The 15,144-nt window shown below is 40.7% G+C and overlaps 2 protein-coding genes across 4 annotated transcripts in view; one reads left to right on the top strand and one right to left on the bottom strand.

The window, feature by feature from the left end:
- Positions 1–972: 972 nt before the first annotated feature.
- On the bottom strand, positions 973–1,836 carry LOC132207358 (probable G-protein coupled receptor 139). Its single transcript, XM_059642765.1, has one exon. It carries the CDS (start codon positions 1,834–1,836, stop codon positions 973–975), a length of 864 nt encoding a protein of 287 aa, XP_059498748.1.
- A 5,496-nt stretch (positions 1,837–7,332) lies between these two features.
- The window catches only part of LOC125449619 (uncharacterized), a 38,897-nt gene continuing 31,085 nt past the window's right edge, over positions 7,333–15,144 (top strand). For all 3 annotated transcript variants that reach the window (XM_048525464.2, XM_048525463.2, XM_048525462.2), the window contains exons 1-2: positions 7,333–7,544; positions 14,398–14,509. In XM_048525464.2, coding sequence (XP_048381421.1) covers positions 7,430–7,544; positions 14,398–14,509 — 227 coding nt within the window. In that variant the 5' untranslated portion in view covers positions 7,333–7,429. The remainder of the gene's footprint in view (positions 7,545–14,397; positions 14,510–15,144) is intronic.

The following is a 15,144-nucleotide window of genomic DNA, read 5'->3' as shown; positions in this document are numbered from 1 at the left end:
CTATCGCCTGCTGCACTCTTTTGACTCTACCACTCATGTCTTCTTGCCCTAATTATTCCTTACCTCCACTTCTTTGATTCTGCATATTTCCATCCAAAATGATTTCTGGTGATCATACATATTCCAGCTCAGACTGAGTCTACCCCACCACCCTTTCCTTCCTCTCTCTCTTTCTGAAAACACACACACCTCACTCCAGTTCGATTACACTGCAGTAGTATTCCATTCCCTGAGGATCGAAGGAACAGATGATGACATCCATATGTTCATCCCCGACTGTGGTACTTAAAACACTCATCTTTTCATTCAAACCTGACTGCAAAGTGAATGGTTTCAAAAGGAAATACCCCTCATTCTTCTCAACCAGAATAAATACCATTTCTGAAGAAGGGTCTAGACCTGAAACATCAGCTTTCCTGCTCCTCTGATGCTGCTTGGCCTGCTGTGTTTATCCAGCGCCACACCTTGTTATCTCAGATTCTTCAGCATCAGCAGTTCCGACTATCTCTCTAAATACCATTTCTATCTGCTTTCAGTTCTGAGGAAGTTTCCCAGGATTTAAAAAAAATCACTCAAATTCTCTGTCCGCAGACGTTGCCAGACCTGATGAGTTTCTTCAGCACTCTGCGTTTGTTCCAGATGGAAACTGCAACGTTCAATTTTGGAGAATGTTACACAACAAACGCATTATATAGGAACTGATTTTTTTGTGAATGATGTTTTTTTTTCACAAGAAGAAACCGTTTCTGCTCAAGACTGAAGGATTTAAACAAAGAATAGCGTATTGTGATAATTTGCAGCATGAGCAAGTGAATGCTGGAGGAACTTAACAATTCTGGCAGCGTCTGTGCAGAAAAAGAGAGACAGAGAGGGAGAGATAAATAGAGTTAACATTTAAAATTTCTTGTAAATGTTCTGAAAAAGTTTTAAAAAATGGCTATTTTACACAGGAGCACTTTCAGAAATTAAGCTTTAGGAAGCACCCAAAATTTTGCGGCATTTTTTTAATGCGTTGACCATTGCCAAAAAGAGTGTCCAAGGAGAGTTCAACACATTTTGCAGCTCTGCCCTGAATCTGGTTTGCGTCATTGCATAGATGCACGTGTTTGTACAAGAACTCAAGTGAGTGAGTAGATACCCAGTCTCAGTGGCAATGTATGGGGGTGAGGTATAGTGTATTTGGTCAAGCACAGCCAAGGTATTGATCAAAGAACTCACTGCAGATGTCATATTCAGCAGCATAAAACTGCCCGACACCAGGAAGAGTAAAACAATTGATTTCCTTCGGCTTTTCATCTCTGGATCAGTCTGACTTTCAGCCTGCTGAGCCCGGAGTCTCCTCCGGCTAATATTGCTGATTACAATGTGTCTGGCAGTCAAACCGTTAAATAGTAATATCAGAATGAACGGAATCCATGTAACTAATACATTCTGCAGCCTGGAGTACATCGCACCTACAGGCGATGTGAGAAAGATCACACTGGGACGGAATCCCCACTGAATATTTTTAATTGTCCGTTGATGTTCATATGCAAACCAAAAGGGAATATTCTCTAAATATACCAGCACCGAGACAATTATAATGACCCTGGATGCAGTTCTCACTGTGCTGTACTTGGTTTTAAGTTTGTGACAGCATATAGCTACATATCGGTCAAAAGTGAAGCAGACTGTGTACCACACGGACAGATACACATTAGTGCAGCTCATGTACAATATGAGTTTGATAACCACAGTGTAGGAGAGGAATGAATATGGGAACAGTCTGCTCACAATGTGAAACAAAATGACATTAATGAGCATGACCAGCAGATCTGCAGTCACCATAGCAAGCATGTAGACTGAAATACACTTGGAAATGCCACAATTTTTTCTTGATAGAATCACAGCTGCCAGGACGTTGGCTGTAAGAAAGGATGAAAAATAGATAAGGTAGAGAACACACACACACAAAAGGAGAGGTGATGGTCTAGTAACATTATCACTGGTTATGGATTCAGAAACGCAGATAATATTCTCAGGATTATGGTTCCAATCTTAATTAGAAATGTGAATTTGAGTTCATTAAGTTCAAATTCAAAAGAAACCTGGAACTAAGAAACTAGTGATGGAAATTGAATCATTGTCAATTGTTAGGGGAGAACCCAACTGATTCATTAAAGTCAGTTAAGGAAGAAAACCGAAGTCCTTACCTGTTCTGATCTGCATGTGACTCTAGAACCACAGCATATGATTGACTTTCAACTGCCCTCTGGGCAATTAAAGATAAGCAATGAGTGCTGGTCAATCTAACGACACACTTACATAAAATATTAGGTCTTATGACATATCATGTGTCAATGTACACATGCTGTCCTGTGTGTTGTGAGTTTTTCTACTGTCATAACCACAAGGATTAATGGCAATCCTTTTGAAGCAATTCACAGCGGGTATAACTACATTGATGGACTGCAAGGAGTCTGGCCATTTTTTAGAGATGCAGCACAGAAAGCATTGTATATTCATGCGTCACAACCTGGTTTAGCAACTGCTTTTTCCAAGACCAGAAGAAACTACTGAGTTGTGAACACGGTCAGTCCATCATGCAGACCAGACTTCCATTCGCTAACTCCATATATGATCCCCACTGCCTCAGAAACCAACCAACATAATCAAAGATTCCACACCGCTTCCCCCACCCCGCCATATCTCAGTAATACTCACTTCCACCCTCTTCTATCAGGCAAAGGAAGTCTGTATACACGCATGGATTAATTCAAGAAGAGCTTTTCTTTACTATTAGACTTGAATAGACATCTTAAATTCTAAATTCAATGTTGGTCTCACTCTTTGGTCACCTTCTCTGCAGTAGTAACACTGTATTTTTTACTCTGATCTATTACTGTTATACGTTTTGTTTGGTATGATCTGCCAGCACAGCAAGCAAAACAGGACTTTTCACTGTACCTACGTACATATAACAATAATAAATTAAACCAAATCAAATCAGTGTTTCAAGAGGGAGGTTCACCAGCACATTCTCAAGGTCAATGCAAGATGAATAACAAAGACTGTCTCACGTTGCAAGAAGCAAGAGGTAAATTTTTAAAGAGAGAAAATAAATAAATTCTGAAAAAGTAATCATGACTGGGGTGATTTTATTTTCAATGTGTCAAAAAGCAGATTCTACAGTTAAACGCACATCTCTCGGTTTTGTATGTACTTATGGAACAAGGGCATGATTCGTCCATTCAGCCCCGCGAGCCTGCTGTGCCATTAAATAAGATTATGCTGTTCTGTTTAAGTTTTGAATTCCACATTCAATCGGTACCAAATGGCCCTCTATTCCCCATCAAAGAAAAAAACTATCAATGTCTGTGTTGAAAATATTTAAGGATTCTGGGTCCAGCACCCTCTGAGGCTCTGAATTCTAAAATCTAACAATCCACAAAGAGGCAAAAAAAGAAATTCCCCATTTCTTTTTCAAACAGCGAGGCCCAACTTCCAAACAGAGAATACAGACATGAGAAACACTTTTCATACAAAGAGTGGGAGAGGTTTGGAAATCTTTTCTACAAACTGCAGTTGTTACTCGTTCAATTGTTCAATTTTGGAAATTAACTTTTTTTTTTGATTCCAGTCTCATATTAAGTAACACGGGCTGGAAACAAGCCAGTGGAATTGGGTCACAGATCAGCCATGATCTCAGTGAAAGGCACAACGGGGACGAGGCACTGAGTGATCTGTTGCTGTTCTTGTGTATGCTGGAACATAACGATTCACAATAGGTTTGACTGCAACTATTAGACAAACAGATATATCAATTAAGTAAAATGAAGAGCTGTGGATGTTGGAGATCTGATACAAACAGAAAATAAACTAGCTGTGGGAATTCAGAAGGTTGGCAGCATCTGTGGAGGGGGAAACTGAGTTAATGTTTTGAGTCCAGTAACCCTGCCTGGAACCTACCTGGAACACCAAAGGTTGCGAGCACAGGATAGAAGATATCCTTTATCTGTAAAATTATTGGCTGCACCATTTTTTAGAAGAATGCTCATTTTCTGCCTCACTGCATCGTTTCAATGAGAATGGATTAGACTGAGCAAGAGTTTCCCTCTTATAGCGCAGTTTGAGACCAACCGTGAAATGAGTTCGCATAACATAAAGCCTTAATTAGGCAATTAGCTGGTATATAAGCTTGGGGAGAAGGACAATGGAAACATTGTCCCTGAAAATTTGGGAATCAAAATTCATCACAGGGAAGAACATTGATGAATAAATACGTCATTAAAATGTGAGAAATATCAATAAAGATCATGAAACTACAACTTTACTGTTAAAAATAATGTGATTTGTGATTTGGAAACATCCACAGGCCTTCCTGGACTTGCTTACATTTGGCTGTCATGTATTTGTCCTTAACTACCCACTAAAACAACAGAGTTAATCAACTCACTCCAAGTGAGTCAAGTAGAAAGAAAGCCCCAGGCCAGTGTTCAGCCCAGCCATTTCATCCAGCAGAATTATCCTCCTCGGTGTCTGGGGTACTGGCAGTGGTTAGGGAATATTCAGAAATGGGAAACCAAAGGGGGAGGAAGAAATGATTTGTGAGAGAAAACAAAATGGCAAGACAATGAAGGGCTCAAAAAGAGACAGGGCGAGTGATAGACAGAGCAGCAAAGAGGTTTATGCTGGAACTGTATAAAAATTTGGGTAGGCCAAGCCAGAGAATTGTAGGCATTGTAGGAGAGATCTGGTTGCACTGAAGAAAATGTTGAAGAGGTTTGCCATGATGTTCCCTGGGTGGACAGTTTGCGTTATTATGAGAGATGGGACATACTGGAGTTGTTTTCATCACATCAGAGGGTATTGAGAGGAAACATGCTTTCACTGTACAATGGGACACAGCTCTGTTAGACAGGAGGAAATTTCATCCCTTATGAATGCTTAATTACCAGGTGGCATCAACTTAACTTAAAGGGCAGAACAGGGGATACAGAGGAAATTTAAGGAACATTTCTCATCCTGAGGGGGCTGGGAGTCAGGAACTCATCGACTAATTGTGGGAGAGGGAGAGACCCTCATCACATTTAAGATTTATTTAGGTTCACAATAGTGATGCCAAGGTATACAAGGCCACTGGCTAAATGCTGCAAAATGGGATTAGAATAGTTTAGGAGGTTGTTTTCGGCCCGTGCAGACACAACGGGCTGAAGGGCCTTTTTACAGTGTTGTAGGCGTCTACGAGAACAGGACGCACACCCTGGCACGCAAGCACCTACACACACACACACAGGCACCCACACACACAACAAACACGCACACAGAGTGAGAGAGAAAGAGAGAGAAAGATCTGGCCGAAGGAAAGAAAAAAGATATCCCTTGTAGAATAAAATTAGGTAGAAAAGGAATTTTTTCACAGTTTGAATGAAGGTTAAAAAGAGGGCAGAGAAAATGAAAGGGTGGCCCTAGCAGCAGAAAGAACATAGAACATAGAGAACATAGAACAGTACAGCACAGAACAGGCCCTTCAGCCCACAATGTTGTGCCGACCATTGATCCACATGTATGCACCCTCACATTTCTGTGACCATATGCATGTCCAGCAGTCTCTTAAATGACCCCAATGACCTTGCTTCCACAACTGCTCCTGGCAACGCATTCCATGCTCTCACAACTCTCTGTGTAAAGAACCCGCCTCTGACATTCCCCCTATACTTTCCTCCAACCAGCTTAAAACTTTGACCATTTCTGCCCTGGGAAATAGCCTCTGGCTATCAACTCTATCTATGCCTCTCATTATCTTGTATACCTCAATTAGGTCCCCTCTCCTCCTCCTTTTCTCCAATGAAAAGAGACCTAGCTCAGTCAACCTCTCTTCATAAGATAAGCCCTCCAGTCCAGGCAGCATCCTGGTAAACCTCCTCTGAACCCTTTCCAAGCATCCACATCTTTCCTACAATACGGCGACCAGAACTGGACGCAGTATTCCAAGTGTGGTCTAACCAAAGTTTTATAGAGCTGCAACAAGATCTCACGACTCTTAAACTCAATCCCCCTGTTAATGAAAGCCAAAACACCACATGCTTTCTTAACAACCCAGTCCACTTGGGTGGCCATTTTAAGGGATCTATGTATCTGCACACCAAGATCCCTCTGTTCCTCCACACTGCCAAGAATCCTATCCTTAATCCTGTATTCAGCTTTCAAATTTGACCTTCCAAAATGCATCACCTCGCATTTATCCAGGTTGAATTCCATCTGCCACCTCTCAGCCCATCTCTGCATCCTGTCAATGTCCCGCTGCAGCCTACACCAGCCCTCTATACTGTCAATGACACCTCCGACCTTTGTGTCATCTGCAAACTTGCTGACCCATCCTTCAATCCCCTCATCCAAGTCATTAATAAAAATTACAATCAGTAGAGGCCCAAGGACAGAGCCCTGTGGAACCCCACTCACCACTGACTTCCAGGCAGAATATTTTCCTTCTACTACCACTCGCTGTCTTCTGTTGGCCAGCCAATTCTGTATCCAGGGGGGAACAGAAAGATTTTGAACTTCAGAAGTTGGCAATGAAAGAGGAAAGTCGTGTGAGTTTGCATAGGTAGCAGGGATGACTAGTGATAGGGGCACTGACAATGAGAAGACCCATCGTGGCCAAAAGCCTGATGGAGAGCTGTTTGAATATGTCCAAGCATTACAAAAGTTCAGAGAGAAATAAATAGAACCTTTTTTGTTCAAATTTCATTTGGGAAACTGGCGAAAGATTTAAGTGGCCATTGACCGTGTGGGTATTGTTGATTCAAACAAAGATGTAACTACTACTATTGAGGTTTTTCACATCACCATCAGAGGAGGCCTCTGGAGACTATGATTAGGTGGAAAAGGCCATCTTAAATATATTTGAACTGGTGCCAGAAGTGGACAGACAACATCTTACGAATATAAGGAGGGAACCTGATCAAACGTACATACAGATGAAAGGATCAAATAAAGTATCTTTGAGAAGTGGATAAGGACATTGAAGATAGATTAGACATATAACTTTCTTAGAGAGACGGTTATTTTGTTGGAGTTGGGAAAAAAGGTCGAGGGGCCGAATGACCTCCTCTTATTCCTATGGCCCTAATTCTGAGACAGGAACTAAGCCTTCAAAAATTAACAAATATCAGATTTAAGTACAGCAGTAGACTGCAATATAAGCAACACAAATTAGAGGGAACGTGTTTAGCTTGGAAACCCATGAGCTGTACTGCTGTTGTAATGTAGCTATTCTGATGGACAGGAAATCACACTGTGTACTGACTGGGCTCAAACAGATGGCCCATCACTCACCCTGACCTTACACCATGTGTACGGACTGTGTCTGCACGACGGTTGGTGAGCGCTGAGCAAGATTAGTTCCGTTCAGTTTGGGGGAATCTGCCACACTTCCGTCACAAAAATCATGTCGGGACTCCTGAGACACCGGCCCAGTTCAAAATCCTCAGAGAGTTTGTGCCTCTCTGTTAACGAGAATGTTCTCAGGCAATGTCGCTTGCTCTACACGGACGCAAGTCAGGGTAAGAGAATGGACAAACGTTACAAGTATTTTCTAATCAATCTTTTCGGGAACCTTGTTGCACCCCCTGGAGCAGGAGGGAATTGAATCCAGATTGCCTTACTCAGAATTAGGGGAACTTTCCACTTCTTAAAGGAGATTTCCCCAAACCCCGACCCACACCCCAGGCTGAAGGATATTTTTAACGTGCTTCCAGTGCAGAGCTGAATTCCCAGCTGCTGTGATAGTGGGGCAGCTGTTGGCAGCTTTTTTTTCAGTGTTTCTGAGTCATTCGGTTCTCGGGTGTCATGAAAGCTGAATCAGCTACAGCTGAACTCTGTAATGCTGCAGTCAATGGGACTTTTGCAGAACTATCATTTAAAATTGCGGAGTAACATCACATGCGCATTCATAATCTTAGATTTTCTCACTTTCACAAATACACAAACTGAGAACCACACCCCCGCTCTCTTACATTCACACACACACACACTTACACAAACACAAGCAAACCCATTTGCTCAACAAAGACCCATACAGAATGGATCACGTACAAACACACAAACATATTCACACACACAATGAATCAAATGATCAAACACGTATACACACTCTCTCGCTTACACCTACACCATACACATTTGCACCCGAGAAGGATCCCACATATTCACAGCTTCCAGTTTTGCTATAAGGCTTGCACAGAATTTTCTCCAATTTTATCAACATATTTCCCTTATTTGACATCTTACATTTTGAAATCTGTGCTATGCATTTCACTACAACTTTTAGTCAACTTGCTGTTTTAAAGTCACGACATTTCCATGAAGCCAACAAAGTGGGCATGCATACCAAATGCAGCAACGTCAATGAGATTTAAAGGATGATATAATCAAAGTGAAATGTACAAAGTAAGAAAAAAGGAGCGAAATTTACACAGTCTGCAAATTAGACAAGAATTATCAGAGTGGGGATGGAGAAGAAGAAGTATGTAGGGTATACAAATGATTTAGAATCCCACAGAGTCTAGCAGTGGTGTTTTGAGTGAAGGTTCAAGAGGGAAATTGGCAAAGTCAGTGAAGTGACATGGGCTTTACCGATTATTGGAATGGCAGCAACATCTCCATCACAATTGAATTATAAAAATTTGCAAATCTTTGAATCCTGGTTAAAAAAAGGTCACGAGGGAGTGATTTTGAGAACAGCTTGATTCATACAGTGAATACATTGGAAATATGTGTGTAAGAGGATTATGATTTTTTTCTCAAACTAGTTCCGACATTCAATGTAACCATTGATGATGATGAGACTCATATATAAGGATCTGGCTTTACTCCAAATCCCTTAATTCCTTGACAGTGAAGGTGATTGTCTAGTTCAGCCTGAAACATTCTCCCATTCGATGATCCAAACATCTGTAGAGTTACAATGATTCCCAATCGAGTCAATGAGAATTTCTGTTTTTCACATCGAGCGTGATTGATCAAACTTGCATCCTCTGACAATAGCGCCAGGTAATGAATGCCAGGTGCGCACTTCAACTCCTCAGTTCCCAACTTGTAAATCTCTGCGGAATTTATATGTTTAATTCTGATCAACTCTCAGTTTTGTCCAGCCTAGCATGTTGAAGGGTTGTTGACTGCACCCTCTAGTATGGGAGAATGCTTTCGTTCCAGGATCCACCTCAACTCACTTTTGTTGTGAACTCTGAAACACAATGTCATCATTCCTTTGAAAAGCAAGCTATGGCTACGCATGAAGAATCATACAGGAGGCTATTTTGTTCATCCTGTACTGGCTCCTGAAATAACACCAATTGAGCTCGTCCATTTCTATGGATTAATTTCTGTAACCCTCTAAATTCATCACCTTCAAGTAAAGATCCATCGTTCTTTTGAAACCTCGTATGGAATCCGCTTCAAGCACTTTCCAAGGCAACACATTCCAAATCTCTGAGTAAAAAAGAAGTTTCTCCACACCTGAAGAAGCGTCTCTAGACGAGGAGGTTAACTCTGATTTCTTTCCACAAATGCTTCCAGCGAAGCTGGATTTCATTAGCAAGTTTTGTTTTTGTTTTCCAGCATCAGCACTTCCATCAGTTTTTCTGTTCATTTCGCTCCAAGCTGTCTTGCTGATAATTCTGAAATTGTGACTCCAAGGAACTGATATACCAACTGGTGGAAACTGAATTATTTTCTTTTTCCTGACAAAGTTGTTCATAGTTTTTTTTTAAACACCTCAGTAAGGTTACCTCTTAATCTTCTCCAGTCCAAGGAGAATAAGCACAATTTTTCTCATCCTTCCCTGGATAGAGAATCCCTCATCCTACTATTATACTAACGACTCTCCTTTCAGCAATATTCAGGGCTTTAGCATTCTCCTCAAGTAACACTATCCTCCAAATGTTGTCTGACCAATGACTTGTAGATGTGTAGCATCATTTCATTGCTTTTATGCTGTCTGCCCCAATTTTAAAATTCAGGGCACCCAAAAGCCTTCATAACAACTGTTTTAACTTCTGTGGTTAACATCAGAGAAATATACACGTCAACAATGACCTGTCCCTGTGCGAAGAAGAATAACAATGAACAATAAACTCAGGAACAAGCCCTTTGGCCCTCCAAGTCTGCGCAACATATTTTGCCCTTTCCATAATAAAACTATCTCCATTTACAGGATCTAGAATTCTTCAGTTCACTTCCTCTCATTTATTAGGCCAGGTGCTTCTTGAATGTTACTATTGTGTCTACTTGCACCAACTCCTCTGGCAGTGCATTCCCGGCACTGACCACCTTTTGTGTGAAAAACTGGCCTTGTACATCTGCTTTAAATTTATCCCACGCCCGGTCCCAGCATCTTGAACTTATGTATTCTAGTAATTGACTCCTTCACCCTGGGAAAAAGTCTCATACTTTTCACTCCACCCATGCCATTCACAATCTTATAAACTTCTGTCAGGTCGCCTGTCAACTTCCTGCGTTCCAGTGAAAACAAACTTGGTCTATTCAACCTTTCTTCATCGCTAATATCCCTTACAGAAGGTAACGCGCTGGCAACCTCTTCTGTGCCCTCCTTGTCCACATCCTTCTGGTTGTGTGGTAACCAGAACTTTTCGCAATATTCCAAGTGTGGCCTAAATGAACTTCTCCAAAGTTACAGCATTACTTGTCCATCCTTATATTCAATGTCACTTGCAATGAAGGTGAGACTATCTTATCTACCCGACACGCCAACTTCAGTGATCTTTGGACCTTCATACCCAGATCGCTTTGCATATCAATACTCTTAAGTGTTCTGCCATTCATTGTATGATTTCTACATGTATGTGAACTTCTAAAACGAATCACTTCACATTTAAACTTCATCTACCATTTTCCTTCCCATACCTCCAACTTATCAATATCCCATTATTTCCCCGACAAACATCATCAGTATTTGCTACTCAAACAACGTTTGTGTTGTCTGCAAACTTCCTAATTAGACCAGCTACACTTTTGTCCAAATCACCTATATAGATCCCAAGCAGCAGAAATCCAAGCACCGATCCCTGTGGAATATCACTAACCTCATTCAATTCTCATTCACTGCCTCTGTCTCCTATGATTAAGTCAGTTCTGTATCAATCTTTTCACCTCATCCCCGATATAAAATGAATTCACCCATTTCTACGAGTCTGCAAAAGTGACCTTGCCAAAGGGTTTACTGATGTCTATGTAGACAACATGAACCGGTTTTCCCTTGTCAATCATCTTCATTACCAGGTCAAAAAAATTGACCAAGTTAGTGAGGCACGATCTTCCCTGCACGAAACCATGCTATCTATCACTAATAAGTCCATTTACTTCTAAATGCACACAGATCTTGTCCCTGAGAATTGTTTCCAAAGTTTTCCTTTTGCTGACGTGAGAACGATGGAGCTGTAATGTTTTGGATTATCTATGCTTCAGCTTTAAATAATATGGCTTCTCTGCTTGTTCTCCAGTTTTGTGAAACCTCACCTGTGGCCAAAGAGGGTACAACGATGTCTTCTTTGTTCCAAAAATTTGTTCTCTTGCCTCCCTGAATATTCTGGGATATATCTTACCAGAACCAGGGGACTTATCTATCTTATTACTTCTTAAGATGCATTACACCTGTTCCTTTGTAATAGCAACTTAGTTTAGATAATCTATGCTCCCTCCTTTGAGATCATATTCCACCAATGCCTTCTCTTTGGTGAATGGTGATACATGCTGCATCTGTACAAAATGCTAGTGCGTCCTCATTTGGAATATTGCATACAGTTCTGATCATCTCATTACAGGAAGGATGTGGAAGCATTGGAAAATGTGCAGAGGAGATTTACCAGGATGTTGCCTGGTGTGGAGTGAAGGCCTTATGAAGAAAGACTGAGGGGCTTGGGTCTGTTCTCATTGGAGAGAAGAAAGCTAAGAAAGGATTTAATAGGGATATGCAAGATGAAGAGAGGATTAGATAGGATGGACAGAGAGAGTCTTTTTTCCGAGGATGATGACATCAGCTTGTACGAGGGGGCATAGCTACAAATTGAGAGGTAATAGATTTAAGACAGATGTCAGAGGCAGGTTCTTTACTCAGAGAGTGGTATGGACGTGGAACACCCTGCCTACCAATGTAGTTACCTCAGCCACATTAGGGGCATTTAAACAGTCCTTGGCTAAGCATATGGATGATAATGGGATAGTATAGGGGGATGGGCTTAGATTCGTTCACAGGTTGGCACAACATCAAGGGCAGATGGGCTTGTTCTGTGCTGTATTGTTCTATGTTCTATCTATTCATTTACGACCTCACCTGCTTATTTTACATCACACATATATTCCCTTCTTTGTCTTTGTTTGGGCCAATTCTTTCTCTTGCTACCCTTTTGGTTTCTATATGTGTATAAAAAGCCTTGGAATTCTCCTTAATCCTTTTTGCTAATGATATTTCATGAACCTTTTTAGCCCTTCTAATTCCTTATTTAAGTTTTCTCCTACTTCCCTTGTATACTTCGAGGGTTTTGTTACTTCACATGCTCCTCGACCTTATGTATGCTTCCTTTATCTTTCTGGCCGAGATCATAACGTCTCTCGTTAACTAAGTTCACGTAACTTGCCACACCTATCCTTAATTCTTGCAGGAAGGTGCCATTCCTGATCAGCCATTTGAAATACTCCCACATGCCTAAGATTAATACATCCTCAAATAGTTACCTCGAATCAAAATTCTCCAATTCGTGACTACTGTTGTTGTTCGCCTTCCCCCAATTTACACCCTCACCCAAGGAATGCTGTTATCGCTCTCTATGACTATCTTAAAACTGATGGTGTAATGTTCCCACAATGAAACTTCAGTCACTTGGGCGGGCTCATTTCCCATGTCCTGTATAACACTTCTTCTGCTTGGACAGTTTAAATACTACGTCAAGAAGCTCCCCTGGATGGTCACTATAGATCTGCTCCAACACTCCACTCAAAGTTGTACTATTGAGCCTGTTTTAAGACTGTTTGCCGTAAAGTTAATATTTAATCTTTCCTGCCCTGAAAATTGATTGTAATGCCAACCGACATACCCTTGGAGCAGGATTAGGTCATTCAGCACTTCGAGCCTTTTATACCATTCATCGGGATCATGGTAGATCATGGGCGTTTTAATTGATTAAATTGATTTAATTGATTAAATTTAATTGATTCGAGGCGTCAGTTGTGTCTTTCATACGTGCATGTTCATGTATTTTTGTGAAGCAATTTTTTTTTAATTCAGTGCATTGAAAACCAAACATTTAGCTGCACTTTTAATGATCAATTCCAGTAATGACAAACTGAAAACATTTAAATAAAAACCGAAAGAACCGCGGATGCTGTAAATCAGACTCAAAAATCAAAAATGTTGGAAAATTTCCGCCTGTCTGTCTGTATCCATGGAGAGAAATCTGATGTATTGTTTTTGGTTGAATGACCCTTCGTCAGATCTATTCTGAGGTTGGGTCATTCGACTCGAAACATTAACTGAAAATATTTATTCTTATTTGTCTATTTAACACCGTGCAAGAATTTATATGCAAGAAATTGGTTCATGCTTATGTATTATATGATATATTCTGTAAATAGCATAGATAAGGTGGAGAACTGAGATTGTAACAACACAACTAAAAATTAGGAAAATTTGGAATTGAATTACAAATGTAAGACAGAGTGAAATTCTTACGATTTGGGAGGAAGACGGAGAGAGGGAAGGAGAAGGAGAAAGAGAAAGAGAAAGAGAGATAGAGACAGAGAAAATAATTAAATCAGTAGAAAGTGAGATTTTATTTCATCGTACGAGTTATAAAATCCAGTTCCTAAAGTCGATTCCAAGTTATAAGAGCATGGGATTAAGCTAAAGTTAACGCTTCATTTTTTAATGGAAACTGTTATACAGCATATTGAAAACTAATATGACATTGATTAAGTTTCACAATTTAAGAATCTCTGTGTTCATGCCTCGTAGCATGTAATGGATTGAAATTTCGTCCTGATCAATGTGGGGTGGGGCTGGCACGGACTGGGGTGGCCGTTAGAAAGATTTTCAAGTCCCTGTGACTAAATGTCACCATCACTCAAGTACCCCGTTATCTTTCTTTAAATGTTGTCTTAAGACAGATGGAAAGGAAACAGTCTGTCTGCTAAATTAAGGTATTTTGCTCATTCGGATGCACGCTATGTTATAGCAGCAAAGAGAAATTGATACAATATTAATGACTTATCAGTGATGTCAAGGGTGAATCATTTTGACTGAGTTCTAACCAGGTGAACATATTCATGTCATTGATTCAAATGTACCAGCTTTATGGACTTTACACAAAATCTCTAATTTTCTTTTCTATCTGCTGTTGGTAGGGCTGGTGGGAATCGCCAAGCAGCTGGGGCTCAGACTCTTGGCTCCACGGAATAAAATTACAGTCATGCTGATGGGCAACCATTCAGCTGGGAAAAGTTCCTTCATCAATTGGTGAGCAGACTAATCCCATGTTTTCTATTGCGGCATTGAGGAAGGCTGGGACAGATCAATTCACTGGAAATATCTGAAGAGTATTCACTGGATCCAGACATCCACCTTAGCCATAGGGGTCACTTTCCAGCAGATAGGGCGGATTTCTGAAAACAGTGGCATGATCTGACTAATTTAGGGAGACGTTTATGCAGGGTGCCTGGTCGAAAATGGAACAGAATATACATTATTTAATTACAAAGCAGTAAACAAAACTTAACAAAAAGTGTTTCTTAATACAAGAACAGCATTACACGAGGAGAAATTATACAAGATAACAAGTGATGAAAAATGCCACAAAGACTGAAAAAGGTAAAGTCATGATAGTTTTACCAGAACATTGACTTACTGCCTCGTCAGAGACAGGCGAATGGGGGTGGTTTAATATAAGCGTCACCATGTCTCGCGAGGGAAAAGGGTGCAAAAGTATGGTCACTTCAGGCAGTGCAGTGATGGACCCACACTGTTGGCATCATTCTACACCGAAAACGAGGCGTCCAACCAATTGAGAAGGATAAATGAAACAATGTATACCAGGGTCCTCACTGCCTCTGCTCCTTTAGGTCATATTGACTGCTTGTCCCAGAGCCCACACT

Source organism: Stegostoma tigrinum, chromosome 46 (genome assembly GCF_030684315.1).
Source record: "Stegostoma tigrinum isolate sSteTig4 chromosome 46, sSteTig4.hap1, whole genome shotgun sequence".
NCBI classification, from domain to species: domain Eukaryota; kingdom Metazoa; phylum Chordata; class Chondrichthyes; order Orectolobiformes; family Stegostomatidae; genus Stegostoma; species Stegostoma tigrinum.
This window is presented reverse-complemented; position numbering and strand designations above follow the sequence as displayed.